Source organism: Haemaphysalis longicornis, unplaced genomic scaffold, assembly GCF_048455015.1.
Source record: "Haemaphysalis longicornis isolate Haplotype H1 unplaced genomic scaffold, Haemaphysalis longicornis Haplotype H1 scaffold_1, whole genome shotgun sequence".
Classification (NCBI taxonomy): Eukaryota; Metazoa; Arthropoda; class Arachnida; order Ixodida; family Ixodidae; genus Haemaphysalis; species Haemaphysalis longicornis.
In genome coordinates this window covers 228,375,080-228,401,132 of record NW_027526203.1, presented here as the reverse complement: position 1 = coordinate 228,401,132, position 26,053 = coordinate 228,375,080, and the positions used below count along the sequence as shown (strand labels likewise).

Here is a 26,053-nt window from a genome sequence, read left to right as displayed (position 1 = left end):
GAAACCGAAGTGCCAAGTCTGTAGGACCAACTACTGCTTCCTGCATGCCAGGAGAAGATGCCGCTGTGTTTACTACCTTTTGTAATTTTGGGGGACTTCTGAATCCTTCCGTGCATTTTTTAAAGTTTATTAGCGATCTCTAGGACGTTTTTACCGGTTGCTTCAGGGACAAGGAGCTCCACCATGACAGCGTTATGGATGTGCTGCAGCCCTTATTCACAACAAACACCTTAACGGTGTTGGTTGCGACCAGCACAGTGAGACCTTGGCAGCAAATTTGGTTGGTTCTGTATACATTGTGACACGGATTCATTTCTATAAAAAAGGTTTAAACAAGTTTCGTGATTGCATGCGAAGGCGGGAGCAACACCTTAAACTTAGCCGTCGCTAATGATCGCAGGCGAGTTATGAAAATGCGTTGGCCAAAAATGTCAATTTAAATCTCCCTGTTAGCGTCATTCCTCAACCATTACCTGTGTAGACTTTGTGCATGATTTCCCGCGTAACATTTTATATGCTGGGCTATTAAAAATGAAAACACAATGTGTATTTTGTTCTAGTTCCGTTTATTTGAACCTCCATGTTAGCTTTCTTGACTTTGTGTATGATTTACCGTGTTATATTTCATTTTTGTCGCGGTCAATATATTTCCTGATCTATGCTTTGCTTTGATTTTATGTGCGTTTAATTATACTCTCAGCATACTTGCGAATTAAATTTGTGTTAATTTTATTGAACTCCTTTCTTGACCGAATCAGGTGAAAGGTGGTGCGATTAATAGAATGTTGTGGGCATAGTTCTATGAAATACGGTGATTGGGACAACTGAGCTAACCGCTGGGCTATCCCCTTTTTATTAAAAAAGTTATCTCCCTTGCGAGTGTAATTTTCTGTTCGGACAGGTGACAGCATTGACACCGTGCGAGTGTAATTTTCTGTTCGGACAGGTGACAGCATTGACACCATGGTGACCCCTAATTATCACAAGCGGGCTACTGCTTAAATAACTAACGCAATAAAAAAACACAACCTATGATATTAACCTATATAACTGCAGTCGGTGCGTAAAGTGCGAGACAATAAATAAGAAATTCTTCTGAAAAATCATCATCCCAGTCCTCATATTTTTTCATGTCATTTGTGTCGACCAATTATGTGCATCAATCAGCACAATAAGGACACACTCATCAAGCAATCATGAACTGGTTCATATCAGGCAATTTTACACAAAATAAATTTTGATGGGAAGTTGGAATAGCCGAAATGTCGATGCAAATACTTTATTTACAATCTGCTAAGAATGTTGCACTCAGTTAAGAAAAATCCAAAAATTTTTCGTTGTTGTCGAGCGGGAAAGGCAAAACTAACGCAAAATGAGCTGCAGCGTTTATTATTCCTTTCGTTACCCACAGTCCACTGTACCTACAGTATATTGAAGGAATTGGACGCCCCGAAGAACAAATTTTGAGCGCTCCGCGCGTAAAGAAGCAGCATTTCCTGGCCCGACTGGGCGCGCGGCCGTACGCGCGGCTAGCCGCCGCTTTCAGTTGTTGTTGACTACAGCGCCGCCACTATTTTCTGCGCGAAACGAGCACCTCTCCGGGCGGCCGGTCGGGCCACTCTAAAACTTCTAGTACACTCTAGATATGGGTAGGCGGTAAAGTGGGCTCACTTTTTACTGGCGGTGCCTTGAAAATGTCGCTAATAAAATCATGGCGTCCGTTCAATCTTATTAATGGCGAGAATGGGTGGAGGAATAGGTGGGCGCAGCTATTTTCATGTTTGTGAAAACACCTGTGATTACATTCTCTATTCATACGATTTGCTTGAAGAGGGCAATCAACTGTGTTTTTTTTTCTCTTCCTTATACTGCTCCCACCACAGAAACCTCCTGCGGCCTCTCCACATCAAATCGAGCTCCCTTTTATGGGCTCCCAATACGTAGGCGGTCGAAGCGCAGATACTCGTGGGTACGTCGTCTGCTCCCGGAACTCCCGACTGGAGAGCTCCCCTGGCGTCCCATAGGCCGGTGGCTTTTACGTGCGTGTGTGTGTGTTGTTTATTTCTCAAAATGTGCTTTCCTTTCAGAAAATACCCCGGTAGCATCCATCACTGTTATTCGTTGAATGCGCGATGCATGAGCGTTTTTTTGGAGTGGGGAAGGTTGAAACAGATAAACAACACGCAGACACGCACGTGAAAGCCATCGGAGTACGGGAGGTAAGAGGGCTCTCGAACTGGAAGTGGCGGGAGCAGACGACGCACCCATAAACATTTGCACTTTTAACCGGTCATCTATACCAGAACACATGGACCCTGTCTACAACGCCGGTCGCCGCCAACATCGCGCTCGCCTACTCCTCAAGAAGTACAGCGATGCTTATTACACTGACGCAGCCCCATACCACACGTACACGGATCATGCCGTAGCAGCAATCCCCTGAAACAATTCCATCACAGCTTTTCCCACAATACTAACGACATCCACTGGTACCGCCGATGAGGCTGCAATTGCTTTGGCCATCACCAATGCACCTTCTTCTGCCATCACCACACTGAACGGTTCCCAAACCGGTTGCCGCCGCTATGTCACGGGACTCATCCCTCGCATCAGCTCTAAGATCCTAGCACTCCGACCAGCATTCCCAAAGACCCGTATAGTGTGGATTCCTGGCCCCACATCTTTTCCTTGAAACGAGGGGGCACACGTGATCACCCGCAAGCTCACTTGCGGGGCATATCCAGAAGAGACTAATTAAGTACTGCCACACGATGTCCTAAACCTCCAGCACCTACCCCCTCGTAATCCGACATCCTAGCCCACTACCCGAACTCCCGACGACTCTATGCCCCCCCCCCCTCCTTACACGCCACCCCCAACAACCACCGACGCCCGCATATGGCGCCGCCTACAAACCCAGATGTACCACAGTCACACCCGCCTTCACTATGTCCCCCCACTCTCCACCCATTTACGCTTACGTCCGAGAACTTGCTCGCCGGGCACCGCAAGAGGATGATGCGAGGACCCCTCACTCACTCATCACATACAACCACATCACCCAACACAACATGATCACACGGCGCACCTTCCCGCCGCCACCCCACCAGATAACAAAGGAACAAGGATTCACGCTTCGACCGCTTCAAACGAACATATTTCCACGCCCCACGTGGCTAAACCCTTCCGCCTCGCAATGCAATACCCCCTGTGCAGGCAGTGCGGGAGCCCAGCTACGCTCTACCATATGGTTTGGGCATGTCAGCACACCCAGACCTTGATTCAATACCTAATGCAACTAACGAGCAGTGGGAGAGTGAGCTTGCCAGCTCAGACCTGAGTAAGCAGCTTTGGCTCGCTTGAAAAGGTGAAGACGGCAGGCCGCACCAACTGAGTCTTGGACCACGTCCTGGACTGAGGACCCCGCCCACTAACCCGCTCGACTTCACTGTAAATCGAGTTTTGCTCCTGCTCTTTCTGCCCCTTCCGCAACTCTCCCAACACCCCCTGCCACCGAGTCTGAACATGTCCGTCCAATCCCTCCCTCCCCGCCCTTCTCTCCCCCTCTCCTGAGCACTAGAAGCACGTGCTGTGCTGCAGCCAGCTGCTCGAAGAACAGGAAGCCCTGATTGGCCGGGCGAAGACTGCAGCAACCGCCCATGGCCCACCGGAATATAATGGCCACTCATTGCTGCACTTTTAACCCGATTCCCTTCCCCTCTTTCCTCAATAAACGTTTTCAACAACAACACCAACAACAACATCAACGCCCACAATCCTCGTTGTACAGGCCTCTGCTATCGTGAATTCGTAAAGTTCCAAATCCGCCAGCTCGAAGAACCAATCGCACACGATGGTTCTGGTCTTCATTTCTTCCTCTTCCCGAATCAAGCAAAAACAATACAGCTTGAACCTATATAACATTCAGCAGCAGGATAGAGCGAATATAAAATGAAGGCACACCGGAAATTACGATGCAATATTCTAGCGATCTACTATCTTCGTAAACAATTTTAGCGGCCTTGCTTCTTCTCAGTTCCTCAACAGGAAAACAACAGAAACAAAGTTGAATTGGTCGTTTTATTTTGCTGTATTTGCGGACGTCGGTAATCAAGCACAGGTGTACTAGGTTAAGCAAGGTGTCCTAACCGCTATACACCCACAACGGCTGGTCTCGTGGATTAGGGCACACGGGGGTAGGATAATATATATATAACGATACGTTACGTATATTTTAATGTCTGCGCGTGTGCATGCTTGTGCGTGTTCATGCTTGTGCGTGTGCATGCGAGTGGTCATGCTTGGTAAGGACCTTATTTTAACTAGCTGCGTTACGAATCACTGTACGTGGAAAAAGTCGTTTTGCATTCTATAGGCCGACCTTTGTCATCGAAGTTAAGATTGCTAGGAATTTCTTCGGCCTTATTATTAAGCGCTGGACAGAGCATAAATGGGAACGCCATGCTTCCTTCGCCATCGACTGCTTTTTGGTAAAGAAAACTGCTTTAGTTAGTGTGACGCACGCACCTCTGAGTTGCAAGGTTGATTTGCATAAGATTGAACGAAGCATGCGCAAAAGCTACAGCCGATGAGAGTACTGACCTTGCGCAAGTATTCTTAACACGTGCTATGAGCGTGGTGTAATCGAATTCTACGGACGCGTTTACTTGCGGTATTCTCCCCGCTTTCACAGCCCATTACTCGAATCGCCTGGTACCAGCGCTGTGGTCTGTGGAATACTACCAGCAAATCTCAGGTGAGTGCCTGCCTCCCCAACGTTCAACGTACGCAGTAATTTTAATTGTAATTGCCATGGACGTCTAGAGGAGCTTGTAGAGTGCCGCCATGAATTGGGTTGGTGCGGTCCTGTCGCTTTACCGTAAAGTAGAGCGCACTAATCATGATGTTGGTTTGACGCCGAACGTGAAAAATGTGTATCTGAAACGTAATATTTGTTCCATTCGAGAAAGCAGAATAAAACGCACTTGCATGTCATGTTTGGGTCACTCGGGCAGAATTCAGAAATACCCAGATGCACACTGTTCGAGAGAGACCGATTTGTTGAAATTATGCTTCCAAAGTTCTTGTGTCCGCAATCTCGGACGCCAAAAATTAATCTAGCTCGTTACATTTGAGCCAATTGATTTGCCGTTACTTTTTGGAAATTTCTGCATTGATAATTTTGTGCACGTATCACTTCTTTGCTTTCCACGAAATGTCGAGTGGTGCGCACTAAAGCAAGGGTGGCTGGAAAATAATAACTCCATGACCGGAAGATGAAGGTGTTGTTCCATGGCGGATTAATAAATACGCGAATGTTTACGTTTCGTGCTGTCAAATTTTTACGTGCCGGAGCTCCACTTGCGCTATGAAGTGGACCGTAGTGGAGGGCGAAAGATTGATATACACGCTGTATTGGTCACGGTGTCATTTATTCACTCGACCACACGACAGCGGAAGTCAAAGATTGGAACCAAACAATAATTTCGTGGAGACTTGGGGCACGGCAGATATGTAATCTCTGTAGCAAGAAGCGTTTGTTCTACTTTCACCGTGCGATTGACAGAATGCCAGCCCGATGGCAGAAAAATCAATCAGGGAATACAAAAGTCACTGCCTTTGTGACATGTGTTCAAATGGGCAAATCACATATAAATTACAGGTTACAGTGAATGGGAATTACACGAGTTCTTGTGGGGCACTGTGTATGCTAAGACAGCTATGTAGCCTGAACGAGCGAAGCAAAGGAAACATAAAGCAGCCTCCGTAGTTAGCAAGCTACAAAGGGTACAAGCGTAAAATAAATAATGGCAGTGCGTAATTATAAACATAAGACTACAGTTTCGTTGGTGAAAAATGCGCCCATGCACTGTGTGCAGATGGTTAAGCAGCAAATCTGTAACGTGCGGCTGGTGTTCCGTATGACACGTGGCCTACCCATTTCAAAGTAACGTGCAGCCGGTGTTTGCCAATGCCACGTTGACGGCGTTCCGCTCGCGCCGCCGGCACGCCTGCTTGCTTATGTAGCTTGAGCTATGCTTCACGCAGTAGGTCGCTGCGACTGGCTGCGATAAACCCAGCCAATCTCTCTCCCCTCACTTTTAACTCCTCTTCCAGCTGGTTTTCTCGCTCATGCGCATGAGGTTATGGCGGAGGAGTCTTCTGCGTGCATGGGACCGCTGAATTTTCCTTTCGCCAAGCCACATAAAGCTCTACTTTAAAAAGTATGGGTCATCGCGATATTCGTTTCCCGCAAGTCCACTCAGTGGTCATATAGGTTGGTGCACGAAAGAAATATCGGAATGCAGTAGATGTCATGGCAAAGGCCTTGGTGTTTTTTTCTCGATGCACGAACTTCTTTTGGTTTCGGATCCTGCAATTCTTCACATGCCTATTCCTACTTCGAAAAAAAATACGAACGAAGAATTTAGCTCACAATATAAATTTCCGGTAATTTAAATCAAAACAAAAGGGTGTGGGTTTTTTGTTTTTATTGCAATACCTTACACCACAGGCAGCAATTTCTTATTGCAGAAGTCGAGGTTTTGACGGAAGCCTGTCTGTTAGGCAGACATGTTGAAGTAAAAACGGAGACACCGACAAAAAGGAACTGTTAAAAACTTTAAAAACAACAAACAAGACGTTTTGGCTTCGCTAGAAAAGGCCCCGAAAGAACCGCCGCTAGTACACCATTGCTTATCCCTACAACGGTGGTTCTTCAAACACAAATATGCCGGGGACGCAAACCGGACACTGCCTCATTGTGGGTAAATGAACGTAACACTCAAAATTTGTAGCCTTCTTATCAGTAAGCTCTAGGTAACGCAAATGTCTTACCTATATTCTCATTTTTTGGTTCAATGTAACGCATTACTTTTGCGACGAAATTATGCCCCAGTTTATATTTTGTTTCTTTTGCCGTTTCACCCACGTATTAAAACTGGTCTAAATTTTTCAAATTAACCGGATGTTGGGTACTCTAGTCTAGGAAAACATGTAATGCGAATTATGCCCGAAGAAAAACAGGCAATAAATACCGTAGATACAGCATTACCAGAATATAAATTAGTAAGCTGAATGAAGCCTTATTCAAAGCCAATGTGATGTCATGGCAACAGTGAAAAAGAGGTCACAAACGGCGAGGTTAATTTTCAAGCGAAGCCTGTGTTGACTCATTTGTGTCGTGGAAGCTCGTGATGGTGTACCAAAAAACCAAGCGCCTCAAGAAAAATTCTGCAGCAATTCAGGGATTTGTATATTAATGCGCAACATTCTCACGCCACTTGTCTACACTGAGAGTTATTTACAGCTACACTTGGTTATGAGTAGCCAAAAACGTTGGGTTATTTGATTGCTTTTAAGTTTTTTTGTTTCTTTGTTCGAATGATGTAAATTTATATTTTAAGGATGAAGTGCCTTTACTTCACGAATGATGTGTTTTCCCGCAGATCCCAGGTGCAGTGCCGAGTCGACTTTTTTTTACTATTTTCCTTAGCATTTCCGAGGTTCTTCAGTCGGCTTTTTTAGTTAAGTACTCGTTTTCTTGAGGATATGTGCACACAATGCATATTTTTGATTTCGTCCGTCCATTTTGGTAAAATCCTTTTTCTATTTTGTTTATGTCTGGGTTTTCAGTATTCTGTTCTACCAATTGTCTCCACTTACGCTGTTATAACGACTGAATGTGGTACTTCAACTAAATCTGCATTTTTGTGCAAATGCAGGGCGTTACACGGTTTGTTAATCTTGAGTATTTTTTAATTCGTATTTGCAAAGTTCTTTCACGGCTATTTTTTACTCCTTTTGCGATATCTGCAAGATACATATTTTTCATTTCGTCAGTCCATTATTGTAAAATTTATTTTTTATTTTTGTTATTTTTGGTTTTTCACTATTCTGTTTCGGCCAATTGTCTCCACTTACGCTATTACGATGATTAAATGGGTTACTTCCGCAAATTATGAATTTTTGTGAAAATGCAGGGCGTTACATGGTCCTGGCTGTGGGGGTACTCGGAAAAGAATGCCACGCATTAAAGCGGTTCCCGTCCCTTGGTCGGAATATAAACCTGGGTCTCTCGCGCAATGAAGTTACGTCCATCCGATTGCACCATTCGTACACCGTATTCATATGCAAAGCTTGGAGGTGATACTTGCGCTGCGTCGTTGCCACGGACGCCGCTGTTGCTAAGCCGCACTGCACCCCGGGAAATAATCGGCTAATTTTAATTGGGCGCGCTGTAAACATCCCTGTTTACCGTAGTGCCATTGGCCCGGACGCGGTCATTGATAAGCCGCGTTGGATGCCGGGAGATGAGCGTCTGATTTGAAAGTTGCATAGAAATATAGCGTGAAAGCAGATACACCAGCGGAAGTGAATCCGTATTTCATGAGGTAATAAGGTGATTCGATTAGGGGTGAATATTTGTGTGGTGTGTGTGTGTGTGTGTGTGTTATGGTTTTCTTTTAAGATCCAGTCAAGCTGAGCCAGTTGGTTTGTGTGGGGTTTGGTTTGGGTTGGGTCAGAGGTTTGGTTGGGTTTGTTGGGTAAGGTATGGGTTGAGGGGGTGTGGGTTTGGGGTAGGTTAATGGTTTGCTTGGAGTTGTGAGCTCTTGTTTGCTTTATACTGACTGGTGAGAAGCTTCGCGCCCATCCCTCTTCTCTGAAGGGGAGGGGTTGGTTAGTTTTTTATTGTTCATTACTCACATGAAGTAAGCCGCAGGACTCCGTTTCGTAATGCCGTAAGAGATTACATGAATTGCTACCTTAGAGGTTACTAACATGAAATCAAGGGTCTTTTTGAGCCCACGATTATTTTGTGGATACTCCCTTATATGTTGGTTTCGGAAGGTATTTGCCACTTACTGTTTTGCATAATTGCAGTTATTCGCACCCACCTAATTTTCCTATCCATTTACACCGCACCACGAGGGAAAAAAAATCTTCAGCCATGCTAACTTGGTTCGTCTTTTTTTGTTATCGACTGTTGCAGACGAGTGCAGCCATCTTTCTTACAAATGAGCGTGAATCCACGTTAGTAACAGGCGACCAGAAATAAGGGGTAACATTTGCTTGTGTGTTTTTATCGCTGACAGAGGTTATCTATATTATATAATAAGTATTTTCATTTTTTCTGCGTTCGTGGCGCGTTTCTGTTGTGAAGACATGAAAACATGAACAGAACATTTTGTCTTAGCTGTGCAATGAAGAGACGCTCAGATAATTTTACCGAAATTATATATGTAGCTGGAAAGTGTATTCCATCTCAAGGGATCCTTTATTTTAGTAATTCGGTGATATCGGAAGATATTTTTTGGTCGCAAAGCTTTATCGGAAAAGTTTCAAATGACATTTACGTTTAGATTTTAAAATGCACCATGCGATAGCGTTGTTTTGATGGCGAAGGAGTGATTTGGAGCCGAGTTTCTGTATGTACGATTTACGTTTCCGAGCGTTGAAGAGAGCAAAATTAGACTAACGGTTTTTTTTTCTCCGTGAAACACTAAAGACACAGGGTATCTACGCTTGTGTGACTTAAAATGTAGGCGTGAAAGGTTGCGCCTGCGGCGTGTTGGTCAGTTTTATGCAGAAGGCGAGAGTACTAAAGTCTCAAAGTGTTTATTCGCTTATGTCACTACCGGAATTGCCATCTAAGTGTAGTTCATCAAAACTTCCCCGGGAAAATTATGTGACAATTGGTTGCTTAGTACAGTTACGCTGGGTTTTATTCACTTGTAGTAAAGTGAAGTTGTAGTGGTGAAGAACTTTCCGTAGCAAACACAACAGAATTCACGCCTGATTTAAATAGATGAGCGCCTACGCGAAATGTATGGCTACAGAAAACAGCTGTAACCATTCTTTTCCTGAAATTGTGCAAGAACAAAGCCGCTGGCAATTGGCTGCTAAAACCCCTCTATCGTTATTCGAGTTTCATTTACGGCAAACTTTTAAATGTAATTCTGTAAGATTTCCCGTCTACTCACTGACATCCCCTCATTTTCCTGCTAGGGTAAAACTCCAGACCTTGCAAGTTTCATTAGACAACCATACAGCCATAGTCACTGCCATTACCACATGATGAGAAAAACGAATAGCTGTCCATTCTCTCTAATTGGCGTTTTTCACGTGAACGTACAAGAAGTGTGGGATTTGCACACGCAGAGAAATAAACTGTGGTGCTTTCAGCGGAGCGCAGGAACGCATTCAACCAGCTTCTGCAGGTGGAATAGAACCAATGAACTTGGGAGTGAGGGTCCGCGGTCCGAAATTGATTCGTAGCTGGTGCCCATAGGTCGATCTGTGAGGTCGGGATACGGGGCTATATCGCATTTGGCGTAACCATCGCGTGCGGGATTGTTGCCATTTGTTTCTACGCGAAGCGTATGTGCGCGGCTAGCTTACTTCTCCGTTAAATGTGCGCTATGCATTTAACGTCTGCTGTGCTCTTCGTTTAGATACGAATCACAATCACACGTATTATAAAAGTTAAATTGGTGTTTACACGCCGTTGGCCCCGAGAGCATGACCTGGGAAGTGAAACTCGCCGTTTATAAATTGTTACGAATTCATGCAACGAGGAACGTAATCTCAGACAAACCGACATTTCTAAATTTTATCTTTATCGATATATAAGAAGAGCGAAAAGAGTTTCACAGAACTTTTTTACAGACGGCTTTCAGATGCGGTTGTTACGGAGGAGTTCACCGAAAGTGCGCGTTCCCATGAAATATTCGTATCAAACCAACATCGGTTTTCGCCCATTCCTGGTTTAACCGATGTTGTGCAGTACCAACCCCGAGGAGCAATGAACGAGCTTACGGCCAGCCCCAGTTTGTATGGCAGTTCGAGAAAGAGTGCCACAAGGCATGGTGGTTGCGGAAGGCGAAATGAGGAGGAGTGCAAAATGGTGTGAAAATAGAGAAGGAAAGGGCAGAAAGGACGTACGAAGATGGTTGGCCAAATTGGGCGCCACGCTCCGGCACCTTTTGTGAGGGCTGCTCGGACGCGCGCTCTCGGCTACAGTATGCAGTGATGCGCTCTGCTGAAAGGCTGCAGGAGGGAGTGCTGCCAAATGAGAAGCTCTGCGCCGCAGAAGAGGTCTCGGTCAAGGGTACAGCAAAGCTAGTGGAGAATGAGGTGGCCACAGAAACTTTATAGCAGTCGTATAGAGACATTTTGCCTGCAATTGCGTGTTCAATATGCCGTCGGCACCTATTCCAAAATTTGCTGCAACCACCCCCGGGCTAATGCCACGAGAAACTGCAGCTGTCACTTCCCACCTCTAACTTCCCTAATGAAAGCTGTACTTGGCCAGGTTGCAATATTGTAGCCATGAGTTACAGGTCTTATATTTCTTCAGAGCACCTTTACAAGAAAAAGAGGGTACGGCAGTGTACTCAGGCATGATTATCAAACTATTTGATTTACTATATCACAAAATAAAAACTCTGCACAGTCTATTATGAAAATTCGCATCTCACAGAACCGTAACCGTAAGAATATCTGAGAATATTTTTAGAGGCGTCTCTCACAAGCGTGGGAATGCACGCGGCAGAAATTCCGTGGCCAGGGTGTTGAGATATAGTGGGCACATGATCACGGGTTTGGACTTCCAGCCAACGGCTTTCGTTCTGCAGCGAAGTTAACCCCTCGTTCGTTAGGTGTTTCGTGTCTCTGCATGTGCTGAAAGATGCTGGAAGCATAAAGAAGGTGGAAGTGAAGAGAATAGAGGCGGAACAGACTCTTACGCGTCTTGGGAGACCAAATAAACGGAAGAAAAATTGGCCGTGTATCCGCTCACCTCGCTGCAACTGTCATTGAAAGACGATAGTCGACTGCCACCTCTGCCACGTAAATGCGTCTCTATTCTCTGTCGCCCACCTCTCATGCTCTTCCCTCCCCTTTTGATCCTCCCACGATAAACACGGTGGGTATTTGCTCAAGTCAGCTCAATTCTCCCGCGCTCCACTGCTCGCGCCATCTACTGGTGCATTTTGCTACTATTGTACTTGAAACACTGCCAAGAGGTCTGGGCTTGCGTGAGATCTTTTGTATCTTCGGGTCGAAATATTGTTTTGAACGTGTATTTCTTGTTTGCTATCGCAAGTATCAAGCGCACATTTCTTTTCAGTTAAAAGAACACTGCGAGTGCCAGTTGTGCATTGATGTTTTGCCTCAAATATGCCAGATGTTTTCTTCTTGCTTTATCATTTTTACAAGTACCAAGTGTTTCCATATTCAGTGGTATGGGAACATTTTGCCTATATAAACCTCCCGTTCAAGTATTCTCTTACCTTTTTTTCCGTAAGACTAAATAAAGGTACAGACAGACGTACAAGCACACAGAAAAACAGACCAAAATTTTCTGGTGTAACTATCCCAAGAAAGACCATCGTAAACCGCCGCGGTGGCTCAGTGGCTGTGGCGTTGTGCCCCTGAGCCCAACGACACGTGTTCCCGACTGCAGTGGCTGCTTTTCAGATGGAGGCGAATAGCGAAAACTCATTGTGTTGAGATTTTGGCGCACGTAAAAGATGATAATAATAATAATAATAATAATAATAATAATAATAATAATAATAATAATAATAATAATAATAATAATAATAATAATAATAATAATAATAATAATTTATTCACTGTACATATGCAAATACATGATCCAGCCCGCATAAGCGTGTGGGGGTCGCTTGTGTGCGTGGCTGGGCAGCCCAGCGAATCACAGTTTGTGATTGAACATAATAAATATACATATAGCCATTTACAACCAAGTACTAGATTTCCACCATAAGAAAACAAGCTCGATAAATAGGAACACGAGTGTGGGAACATACAAGACATGAGAAAACACTGCCATTAAGGAAGCTTCCCAAGAAAGGAAATAATACAATCGTTACATAAAGGAATGCAAGCTTGGTGTTCAAACACAGTAAGAATTACAAACGGAAGAATGGGAAACTTTATGTGTCTGTGCTCAACCACTGTCGAAGCAAGCGTCTCACTGTGGTGAAGTTAGGGATATTGGGGTCAAAGTGAAGCTTATTAAAATAAAATGGAATATAGAAGCGGCGACTTCTTTTACCGAAATTGGTGTACACACGAGGTAGGACGAATCGTTCAGTGTAACGTAGCGGCTTTACTTTAATGTTTACTACTTTGAATGAATCATCAAAATAATTTTTCATTATTACATCAAAAATACACTGCTGGTGCACAGACAACATGTCAAAAGAATACATAATCGATTCAAGATCGTAATCATGGCATCGCGTACCATACGCAAGGTTAACGGCAATTTTATTTAATATTCGGTTTATAACGTTTAATTTGTAAGGGGAAGCAAAACCATAAGCAGTCAAACCATACTTGATAATAGACTCCCCTGGACATTTGTACACCATTTTTCTAACGGAGACGTCACAGCACGACCTCAAAGAATACAAATATATACAAATCAAACGCAACCGTTTAGCCACCTCCTGAATTTGCAGACTCCAAGATAATGTGTCGTCAAAGATCAAACCAAGGTATTTAACATTGTGTACAAAATCAAGTTCAGAGCACGAACAACCGAAACATTGAGTACCATGGAGAAAAACAGAGTAAGTCGGCGCTGGGGCTTTATGCGGGCTATGAAAACATAATAACTTTCTTTTGATGTGTTAACAAAAATACTGTTTATGTTGAACCAGTCGACCAAAACACAAATGTCCTCTTGAATAATTCGAGCTCCATCATAGTATGTGTCGCAGGCCAATGCAAGAACTGTATCATCCGCGTAAAGAAAAATTTTTGATTTCAAAGGAAGATCGCCCAGTTGGTTAACATATATATTAAATAATAAAGGCCCCAGCACAGACCCCTGTGGTACTCCATGGTCTATGGGAAGCGTATTACTGCTGCAATTTGAAATACGGACGCATTGAGCACGATCGGAAAAGTAATTATTAAAAAACTGCTTATACGGTCCTCTGAAACCAAAGGTATCTAATTTCCTTAGCATTGACTGGTGGTTAATTGTGTCAAAATGCCTTTCTCAAATCGACGAAAGGCAAATTACCATTTTGTTATTATCAAAGTTGCTGCAAATGTAATCGTTAAAATCTTCCAATAAATGTGTAGTGCTTAGTCCTCTGCGAAAACCGAATTGAACAGGGTTTATTAAATCGTATTTAGTGCAAAATGAAATCATGGACTTATACACAATTTTCTCTAAAATACACGACAAGGAGCATAAAATAGCTATCGGTCGGTAGTTATCATACAGTATTTTAGAACCTTTCTTATGAAGGGGTCTAATCACACTGACTTTCATTTTATTCGGAATTTCACGAGTAGGCAAGATTTTATTTATTATATAGAGCAATATATTTTTCAGTTTCTCAAACTTACAAAACAGGTCTCGAATTCTAATTCCATCAAATCCAGCTGATTTAGTTAGCGGTATCGATTTAACAACATCCCATAACTCAGACTCATTGACTGTGGGAAAATAGGCTGATTTTATATTTGATGGCGAAGTATATTCATCAAAGCGATTTGCGTTTGCGAGGTTAGTAAGTTGGTTAATTGATCGGACAAAGTGATTGTTAAGCTCATTCACAAGTGTCACGGGAGTTATATCCGGAAATGTTTCTTGGAGCATCATATCAATGTTCTTTTTTTACGGTCTTCCTACCACACTATTAACGACACCCCATTTTTTTCGTATGTCACGGCCGCATGCTGTAAAATGTTTAAGATGATATAATTTTTTAGCTAACCTTATTTTTGCTGTTATTTTGTTTCTAAGTGGCCGAAACTCTTCCTTTAAAAGGGTATTTTCAGGATTTCTTTGCCACTTTTTTTGCAGAATGCTTTTATATTTACAAAGCGAAATTATTTCTACATTGATCCACGGGCTAGATTTATTTCCCCTTGTAACCTGTATTTTAACCTTTGAGTCATCGTAAATATTTTCGAATGTTTCAACAAACAATCTATAAGCTTGTAAATGGTCGTAGTGTAGCAAGGAATCCCAGTTAAATGATGGAATTTTTCTATCTACCTTTTCAGAATTTATAATAACTTTGGTATCACCTTCAACATTATCGTGTACATTGTGATTTCCTAACACAGACATAGCAATAATATAATGATCAGAGACCTTTTCTTTAATTATACAGCCTAGGGTAGTTTTTTGGGGCACCCTAATATTTATATGATCAATACACGTCCTTGTCAGTCGTTTGTTTAGTATTTCTTCACGTGTATATCCTTGAATCAGATTTTCGAAACCATGACTTGCCAATAATGTTAAGTAGTCAGTAACTCCCGGCTTAGATGAAGTAGATGTGTCAATGTTAAAGTCACCAACTAAAATTACCTGTTTATTGCACTGTGTTTGATTAAGAAATCATGCAGTTCGTTAAGGAAGACAGATATATCCCTATTCGGGGGTCGGTAAACGCAACAAATCAGGAAATCTTCGCAATCTTTAGTGATAGAAACAGCAATTACCTCTGCCTCACTGAACTGGACTTCTAAACGTTCAACCAGCCAAGTGCTCCGTACAAACATTCCAATACCACCTCCTTTTCTACCTTCTCTACATAGACTAATTAACTGAAAATTGTTAAGAAATATTTGAGAGCATTCAGATTTGCTGACATTAATTTCTGTAAGAACAAGGACATCCAATAAAAGCAGTGTGCAATCAAGGTAAACCTGGAGCATACCCCAATGTTTCTGCAAACTTCTAACATTTACGTGAACTAAATTGAATACTACATTGCTACAATGCACAGAAGCCCATTCGCGTTTTCTGTTTTCCCATTCAATGACAGATTCTAAAGTTTCAGTCATCAATTTCAACTATTTTAGACAAGTCGGCTTCACACTTAATGCGGATCAGTGGCATCCCTTCATCTTTCTTAGCATATATTTTCCCATTTCGGACCCAAACGAAGCGGTACTGGTTCGCGGTAGCCTTGTTCTTTGTTAACCAATAAACATGTTTTGTGCGAGCAGTCAGGTTTTCGTTCACGAATATCTTTTCGTCCCTCAAAAAACTCCTTTCCTCAAGCCATTTGTGCCTAGTGTCAAGCCTAGTGAAGCGAACTAAAATAGGCGCAACAGCATTAGATCGGGCCTTGACCCTGTGAACAGCCTCTACCTCTTCAGGACGGGGAACCGGTAGTTTCAGCTTATTAGCTAATGAACCCAGGACACCTCGGAGGTCTTCCCCGTCGGTTTCTTCCCCGTCGGAGGTCTTCCCCGTCGGATCCCCGAGTGGTCTAAATTAATCCGGAGCACTCCCCTACGGCCCGCCTCATAGCCCAGGTGTAGCATCGGTGCGTAGTTTGAAATGAGCACGTCCACGAACCGCATAGTTGGAAACGAGACCGTCCACAGCCAGCCGCTGATTACGTGGGAGCGCAGGGCAAGAGGTAGCACGAAGGACGAATGAGGGACGAAGGGAACAGAACAGGAAACGTGGGGATGGAAAGAGCAGATTGACACCTCACAAGTAGTCTATTCGGGGTGCCCGTCACCTCCCTTGCAGGGTAACTTTCTAAGGCATTGGCAAGCAAGTTTCAATGGTTAGTTGCAAAGATTCTTGCTTGCGGTATACCCTTGTTAATATTCACGCAGTGTATGGTTGCTGAATTCTGCTGGTCCCCGCAGATTGTCGGGCTACACACTTTTGGGGGGAAAGATAGCTGAAATTTATTTAATTGAGGAGAAAAACAACTCACTTTTGTTCAGAAATTTTGGCGTAAGGTAAACCCCTGAGGTATCCAAAAAAATATTCGTCTTTCGTCACAGTGGGCCGAATCATGCCTAAGGGGAAGTTTCGAAGGGGTAAACTACAAGATCAACTTTTTAGAACTCGTTGGCAAAGAGGCGTTGGTGATTCGGAAGACAATAAATAAATACGTCCATGCACTCCGTACGTATGGTTAACCAGCGAAGCTGAAGCGTGCGGGCGGTTTTTAAGCACGACACGCGGCCCACTACTTTTGAAGTAACGTGCGGCCGGAGTTTTCCACTGCACCATTGACGCTGCTCCGCCCGCACCACCATTGCCCCTTCCCGCCGCTATTGCTAGAGCTGCGCTCCACGCAGTATATCTCTGTGCACGAGCTCTGCTGCGATAAGCCCCGCCAACTGTATCCCCTTTCTTCGAATTCCTCTCCAACCTTTTTTTTTGCGTATGCGCACGGGGTAGCACCAGATCAGTTTTCTGCACTCCAGTAAATGTGATAAGGTATTCCGTCTTTTTGGTTGCAACTAATTGTAAACGCAGATCGAATCAAAGTGCTCCGCTCTTATTCAGTCTGTACTGACGTTGCAGGTGTAAGGCTGGCTTTCAATCTCCGAAACGATGACCGGTGGGGCCACTTCTTGCCTGAGCGCAGCGTTTCCCGTCATTGTAGTCTTAGCCTGTGTCAGCTCATCCCAAGCAGTCAACATCACCGATGAGTCCCCTGCGACGGATTCTTTTGAATCCTACAAGGAACAGTTCAGACAGGTTTTGGACAGCGTATTCGCCAAAATTCCACCAAGTTTCATGCAGAAACTCCAGGAGGCCGAAATATCTCCCACTTGCACCATCGGAATGCTTAAAATGATTCGTGGGATGCGGAAGTTGGAACCCTGGGCTTTAAGGCGTGAGTATGCATACGATTTTACCTACCTTTTGTGGATGCTATGTTAGCCCTAGCGTCCCCCAGTCCCCTACGTGGGCTACCTGTCAGTAGTGTTTGGTTGAGGCCGTTACGGAACATTTAATGTGCTGTTTTATTTGCTCATATCAGGATAGCGCCACGCACTGTCTATGTCCAAAGTTGTGGGAACGGGCGGCGGGAAGGTAACTTAGTGCGCGATTTGCCAAGTGAAAACTGGAAGTTATGGCTGCAAAAAACAATTTGACGACAGAGGCAGTGAATGTTGTGCGTCTTCGCTCCTTGTTCTGTCTAATTTTTATCCACAGTGTTTGACGCGTCAGGCAAGTACCCAAACGGGCTTATTGAACTCACCAAAGCCGACCTCGGTGCCTTCGACGAATGCCTCGATACGACGGTACGCGATGAGTTCGGGCGAGCAACATCAGTTGGCCAGTACTGCTCATTCAAGATCTACAACAAGAATGGGAAATCATATCTGGACAAGATGGAGCCTGTATTTAAAGCGATGAACCCGATGGTGAGTGTTGAATGAAGAATACGTTGGTTTCGGCACTTGATTAATTTTCCTCACTTTACTTAGTTTCTGTTATTTGTCGAAAAATCCAAGTGTTTGAGGGGGCTTTCTTTACATATCCGCTTCATCCTTCTAGCGTAATATCGCATTGCCCCTTTGTGATTGTTCTTAGCCATACAAATTAGCGCATTGCCGGACGCAACTAAAGTACGCCACTCCCTCCTATTGTGCCGCATTTCACACAAACCCTTGACGATACGAGTGGCCCTAAGTTGCTACAATAACTTAATACCGCGAATACAGCTTAATGAATAGTAAAAACATAATTCAAAGACCTGTTCTCCTTCTCCTGCCCAACTTGAAGTTGGACCCAAGCGCCCTCCTTGCTCCAGCGTCTGGAGTACGCAACACGATTGATGGTGGGGTTTAACGCGGCTAAGCTACGCCTGTGCTGTGAGGCGGGCCGTAGTGGAGGGCTCCGGGTTAACTTTGACCACCTGGGTATCTTTATAGTGAGAAGAAGTCTCTGCACACGGGCGTTTTCGTTTTTCGCCTCCATCTGAAAAGCAGCGACCGCGGCCGGAATCGAACCCGCGTCCTTGGGTTCAGCACCACAAAGCCTTAGCCATGAGCCGCCTTGGCGGGGGAAGACCGCAACGCGATGTTTCACCCACGTTACTCTTACATTGTGCCAACCGTCCTTAGCCCTCTAACCATGTTAGTTGCCAAGTTTGCTCGCTTTCGCAGCGGAACTGCCTACATCTCGCTCCTTTTGCGGTCCACCACTAACGGTATTTTACCGTCATTGTTTCCATTACTTTCACTCTATCGTTCTTACTGGCTGCAAGCTCGAATGTAAGGACGCATACAAGTGGCCGCTTGAGTAGAGAGAGAGAGAGAGAGAGGACCACTTCACTCACTGCTGGGTAAGGGACAGGGGCTGGTGGAGCCCAGAGGGCCTCCGCGATCTGTTGGGACCTGGAGGCGACGGTGGTCTGGGCCAGAGCTACACCACGTGCATCACGCTTCCGTCGGTGCCACAAAACTTGCTCTTGGGGTTCAAGAACTTGGTAGGGTAAAACTGGTGGAGTCTGATCGGACGCATGAGTGTGTTCATGAGTGCATGAGACAGCAGAAAATACTGAGTCTCCTCAGTGTTGTCTGCTATGGCTTGATGAGATTGGGCTGAGGATCTCGTAGTTGTCGCCTCCTGGCTCGAATGGGTTCAATGATTTTGGCGAAAGACATCATGCGTTTGGAGGAGGCGCCAGGTTCTGGTCTCCTCCCCTGTGATGCTGGGGTGCGGGGGGGTGGAGGCGGGGGAGGCGGTATGGTTGTGTGATCTCCCGGAACGAGATCACAATGTCCCAAGAGCTGGGGAGGCCGTGGTTAGGCTCAGACGAAGGGCCTGCTCGTGTAGTGATAGCTAGAGCTTCTCGGTTGGCCGATTCGTTGGCGCCTATTCCTGTGCGGGTGCGGACCCACAAGGGCCACGGGGTGGGGAGGGGGTTTTAGAGATAGATTTTGGAGGGTGATTTTGGATATCCTACCAGCTTGGAAATTTCCAATTGCTGCTTGCGAGTCTGGCAGGATGTTGTTTGGACAGGGGTCTTGGGCTAGGAGAGGGATATGGCCGCCTCATTAATTGTTGTAGCTGAGCGTGTGAGGACAGGGAGGGAGTCCCGAGGGGTCCCGTCGTGGCAGCTGGCGCTCCGCGCTTTTGTTTTCCCCATTACAGCGTGGCCAAGGTTCAGAAGCCTCTCCGCGCTTTTGCTCCACACTGTCGTTCTTTGCTCTTCCACCGTTTCCTCTAGATACAGCGCGGGACGAAAATGAGCACAGAGCAGTAGAAACTTCGCCGACGTGTCCCATCTATTGTTAACACAATAATAGGTTCAGCAAACCACATTATATGTCGCCGAGTACACGTATTTATATTTGTTCGACCATGCGATAGTCCCTCTAAACATTATTTACCTATCACTGAGGCGATGTACACGGTTAAACTGGAGTGTATTAAAGACACATTTTCAGTTTTTGTCGTTTCAATAATGAATACTCGAAATATAATAATTGAAACTGTTCACAATAGAATGCTGCGGGAAAACGTCAGGCAAATGATATTTTTTGCACTCAATACGGAAGAGTTCGGCAGATGTACTGTTTTATTATTTTGTAAAATTAAATTCTTCTATTTAAGCACATAGTTTACACGAATGTGCGAACTGCGTAATTGAATTGTGCACTTCGATTGCGGGGCATATGCATAAAGGGATGTTGAGTAACACTTCGCTCATATTGCGCGCTTGGCCCGCTACCACAGAACACGCGGTGCTGATTCGCTTGACCCGTTTGCGTGATTCAGCCATGAGGGAAAGACTTTTGATGCATTGGTGGCTTCTTGGTTCTTTTTAACGCGTTGATTTCTGCGAGTTTAATTCATTTTGCGTACCTCTGTTTGTTCGTGCTACTAGTTTATCTCACGTGCGTTATACGGGTTAAGTTCAGTTTGGCGTGTGTAAGGGTGTTGTTTTTATAATTTCTGTAAGCACAATCACCGCCCCTTTGTTTAACAGAGGAACCCCGAGCGTCGGCCTCCCATGTTCGCCGTTTACCATGTCTTACAGCGAATTTGTACTTTCGTATCAGTTTGTAACGACACAGCTTCATCTTGTACTGCAGTAACCCCTACTTCCACAACTTCAACAACTAGCAGAATAACTACAACTCCCACAAGTACTATTACTCCTACTAGTACTACGGTGTTACTACTATTACTTAATTAGTACTGCTATTTCTAGCGGTACCGCTGGTTGTACGACTGCTGCCACTACAACGACTATGTACTGCTGCAATCGCTACCACGGCGGCAACCAGACTGTTTCAGTGCGTTGTTGGATAGATTGCACTATCTTGGATAACGGGTAAAGTCAATGGCTCACTATATTAACGTCAAAAAATGCGGATAAGGTAACATGGGCGGGCATTTGGGCTACAGAGGTGAATTTGCATTCCATCCACACTGTGACGAAGAGGTAGGCCATAAGTTCGGTTAATATGTGTAGTTATCATCCCTTGAATTTACTCCCGAACAGCTTCACGCCTTGGAATTTTTTGTATTTGCTCGGGCACGAAGAGATTTCTACCGTACCTGAGTTAAATCTTGAATACATATATTTGCACGGTAGACAGAGCCCAGCGATTGGTGGCAAGGGAACCCGTGTCTCCTCTTTGAGAAACGCGAGCTATATCTCTTGAACATGCCATAGTAGATGACGACAGACGTTTTAGAGTATTTAAAGGATCTTCTTAGAAGAAGCAAATACACTGGCACTTCCGCTTCGCTTTACATACCTTTTGGTTATCTCCACTCATTTCCACTTATCTTTTATCTAAGTACACTGGCATCTCTTGGTTCACAAGGTTCAACTGTATCCCTCCAATGTACTTGGACTGAATGATCATGTCTTGATGTATCGTATTCAAATTTCAAGCATTTGTTTGTTTCTTTGATTTTTGTGCTTTATTTTTTCTTCCTTCTGCGTATGTTTTACATTATTTGTGCTAAATCTCGTTTTGCGGGATGCATCTACAAGCGCCTTGACTATTGGCGCAATGCCAAAAATCAGGGAATGTTTTATTTGTTCCGTTATTTTTAATTAATGCCCTTATTTTGCGATTTGCGTCACGTTCTTTCTTCGTGGCAGTGGGAAATTTTGCTTGAAATTTCACTTTCGCCTTTCAGGTGCTGAAGTACAAAGAATACTTCTCTTTGGACTGGGTTCCTATGCTCCGCATGGGAATCTGCGTACTCGACGATTGCACCCAGACCGACTTGCAGGCACTGGTTGATTCAGGTAGGCCAATGATGTATTTACAAGAGCGGGCACAAATACCGCATTGCGCTGTCTGAAGTGGTAAGATCAGCTAGGAATTGTGCATTGCGGTAGGGGAGAATTGAAACTGAGCGTTGGTTTCTGCATGTAGTAAACTAAACGAGCATTTTCACAGCAAACCACGCGGGTGAAAATTGCATGTGCGTCTGCTTGTTTGAGTGCGGTACAGCTTGCATCCGGGTTTTTCTCAAAACGAAAACAGCAGCTCTTATATAAATTTTGCGTTGAAAGGTTCATTCCGATTAATTTAATGGCAAAGATAAAAAAGGGGGTACTTTTATTTTGCCTCGCTTTGTTGCGGGGTTTTCGATTATTCTGCCTATTGTAAGGCATACGGCATGAATGACCAATATTATAAGGCATAAATGTCCAAGCTGTTTTAAAAACAATTACACGCAAAACCTCTTCGACATGCTCAAAACAAGCGGAGTACCTATTTCTACCACAGTGGGAAAAAATGCAGATTTCATATTCGCATAGAGCGGATTCACTGTAAATGCCGGAAACTGCTCGATAGGTCTTGCAAAATTGACTTCTTAGGTGATCACTGGTGGTCATTCGCCCATGAAAGTGCGCACATATGAGCAACACATATAAAAAGAAGAAAAACAGCGCTAAAAAATCAGAAAAATTTGTTAATTTTCAGGAGAAGAAGGGTTTCCTTTGTATAGCTATTAGTATGTTCTTGCAGCGCAGTATATAAGAGAATAAAACGTAATCGGCGGGAGATGTTTACAATAATAATGACGGAGCGGGATACTTCCAGATCACGGAGGTGGTTCCTTTAGGGAGATTGCAAAATGCAACGAACAGTTTCGTTTGTCAAGGAAGTCTAGAGATACAACACCTTTGGGCAGCGCCATTAGAACTTAAGTACGAAAACTAAGCAAATAGGGAGGGTGCAACCGTCTTTGAGAGTAATAAAAGGGGGCGGTGGAAACTTTAGATGCCACCGCCCCCTTTTATGTACCTGAAACCCGAGGCTGTCCACACGTAATAGAGAACACAAAAATGGTAGGTTATTACCCCAAAGTAATTACATTTTTCGCTCAGTTTTCTAACGGCTGCTCGCAATCTGCGCTATAAACTGTTGTTGCGAACGCTAAGCTGATATTTGCGATATTTGAAACCGCTGTGAAACGCGATTAGACTATTCAGATTCGAGAAAAAAAACTAAAGCTAACAGGTGAAGCAATGGGGGAGAGGTGGGGGAAGGGTGATATCACTCTGCATGGTACACCTCACGCCTTCATTTTTTGAGATGAAGCGTGGGGAACAACCCGACTTTTCTCTCGGAAGTAAGAAGGGGTGGAGGAGATAATGTAGGCGCCCATTCTTGCCATTCATAACTCCAGTGGTTTGAAACCCTTTTAAGAACCCTTGCTGATGGCAATTCACTGAAGATACTCTGTTCTGCACGAGATCTTAATAATTCTTATTGATACATGGTTCGGGCCAACAACAGACAGTGTTGACAGCGTTAGATTTCCTGCTTGTTTCATCGCCCTGAATACCGCAATGTGTAGCACATTTTCAGGGCTTTTTAAAACCAATTTTCATGCATTTTTGACCAGAAATGAGTGTTCAAAAGTGCCCTTGTCTTTTCACCACGCTGTTTGGTGATTAATTGACGTTGACTGTGTCGCCACAATTGCATGTCGAGGGCCTAAATTTATTAAATTTAAAGATGTCACGAGGTGTAGAAGGTACAGAAAACTATTTTTGCAATATATACACCAATCTGCGAATGCGCCGTACAGCGGCAGCTGAGGAGACGGAACGACTGGAAGGCGATATCTCTCAAACGCCACTCGAGAACGCATTCTTCCTGAAAATTGCGCCAAACAGCGCAGTGACATCAACGCGAAAGCAAAAAAAAAGAAGGCCCACTAAACGAAAAACTCTGCTTCCGGCATTCTGCGCCGACCGGTACCTGTAGTAGCAGAACTTCTACAAAACCTTCCATTGGCTGTCACGCTAAGAACATACGTACCTATCTTTATTGGCCAAGGCTGTCCCCGGATGTTTCATTAGGCTGAAGTTGCTGCTTTGAGGTCTAAGTATGTCAACAGGTCAACAATCAACAATGTCAACAATCTGCAGACTCTACATCGTCGGCAGCCGTTTCCTAGCAAGGAGTGAAAGATGACCGTTTACTGTAGTCCATGGCGGAAACCACGTAGCAAAAGTAGGAAATATTACCTGCAGCACCAAACTCGAAGGAGCGCGCAGAGGTGTTTAATTAACCAACAATGCGTTCGAATTCGGAGCTGACTGGAATTGCTTCGGTGCCTTTGGACTTTTTGGTCCCGTTCAATGTGCTTTTGTGTACACAAGCAAACAATTAGTAAACTGTTTTTTTTTCAGTCCTGAGTATTTGTTAGGAGTTTGTGCGCTCAACAGGATTGCACTGCTGTGAAGCAGTTTCGGGCAGTAAAGAATGCAAATCACGGTGGCATCATACCAACTATTACTGAGGCCAAAGGAAGACTTTCAGGATTAGGAAACCATCAAATTACATGTAAAAAGAGCAGGACATCATTGCCGTTTCTGTGATGCTGTTGTCTTAACTTCCATAGTTTACAAATATAAGGCTCTGAACTCCACAAACCATTGAAATAACTCATTACGTAAGTTGAACTAAGGATTCTGCCACAAATAGGAACTTAAAAAGCCGTCTTCAGAGTACCTTTAAAGGGAAAATGAAGGGAGTCTCAAATATCCTCAATACCGATACACGTAAAAAAAACCACTTCGTAGGCATGTACAGTTCGTAGGATATAGACTGCACTTTACCTTCAAAGGCCGTTCGACAGTGCTGTTTCCGCCACTCTATCCTCCCACCCGCCGCGGTGGCTCAGTGGCCAAGGCGTTGCGCTGGTGAGCACAAGGTCGCGTGTTCGATTCCCGGCCGCGGCGGCCGCTTCTCTGATGGGGGAGAAAAGCAGAAACGCCCGTGTGTATACGGATTTCGGCGCACGTTAAAGATCCCCAGGTGGTCAAAATTAATCCGGAGCCCTCCACTACGGCGCGACTCATCGCAGGCGTTGCGCCGGCGCGTTAAACACTACGATCAGTCACCCTATCCTCCCAACCAATTAGCTTGGTTATGGCAAGAGCCTGGAAATCCACAGGGCTAGAGCGAGACGATTTTCGGCGTTTGACATGGCCACCTTGTGCGTGAAGTTGTAAAAACTCATTATAAGGTTGCAAATAGGTAAAAGCACAGTTTGGAGGTGTGAAAAAGCATCAAAACATAGGGCAAACTAGTCTGACATCATTTCAGTAGTTGGTGAGGTGGCCAAGATTGGCTCATCGTGTTTTTCGTTCTCCCATACATTGCATTGAACGAACGCTTATTTATTCCACTGCACATTAGAACCACAAATTACTTCGACGAATCACTTGCTTATCTGTCCAGGAAGGCTCAATAATGCCAGCCACCCATAACAATACATACTAACCTTTAAAACACAACCTGATTCAATATTGGAAAACACGTATTCCGCCATTGTGCGATTTGAGCGGTTACAAAAAAAATGAAATGCTATTTCGTGGAGATTTATTTCCCAACCACCTCATTTTTACAACTAGCCAGTAATATGCTGGAAAATGTGTGCTGTTATAATACACTATAATAATGTGCTGTTAAAATACATTTATAGACGTAAAAAAAACGGCTTGTCACGGCGTTCGGTTGGCTGAGACGTGAAAGGATGTCATTCTTTAAAGGTATTACAATTGCGGCAGCAGTCTGAACCCGGCCTAACAAGCTTTGCCGTGCGCCGTTAAGTCACCGGGAATTTGTGCGCTGTATAGCTGCGCGCTGTTGGTTTCTCGAGCGCTTAAAGTTGCAAGCACTGTTCGGATGAACATCATCTTTCACAAGCTGGTTGTTGCTGGGCGCCATTGTGTCACCTAGCTTGAAAAGGGGGCGAAAGACTAAAGCCAGGCTCGCAAAAAAAGAGGAAACT

General features: G+C 44.4%; 1 protein-coding gene across 1 annotated transcript in view; it reads left to right on the top strand.

Annotated features, from left to right (window-relative positions):
* The first annotated feature begins 4,666 nt into the window (after positions 1-4,666).
* LOC144142518 (nose resistant to fluoxetine protein 6-like) overlaps positions 4,667-26,053 on the top strand; it is a 95,650-nt gene continuing 74,263 nt past the window's right edge. The window contains exons 1-4 of the mRNA XM_077674096.1: positions 4,667-4,756; positions 17,336-17,651; positions 17,975-18,186; positions 21,929-22,040. Of these exons, the coding sequence (XP_077530222.1) occupies positions 17,366-17,651; positions 17,975-18,186; positions 21,929-22,040 (610 nt within the window). The 5' untranslated portion in view covers positions 4,667-4,756; positions 17,336-17,365. The remainder of the gene's footprint in view (positions 4,757-17,335; positions 17,652-17,974; positions 18,187-21,928; positions 22,041-26,053) is intronic.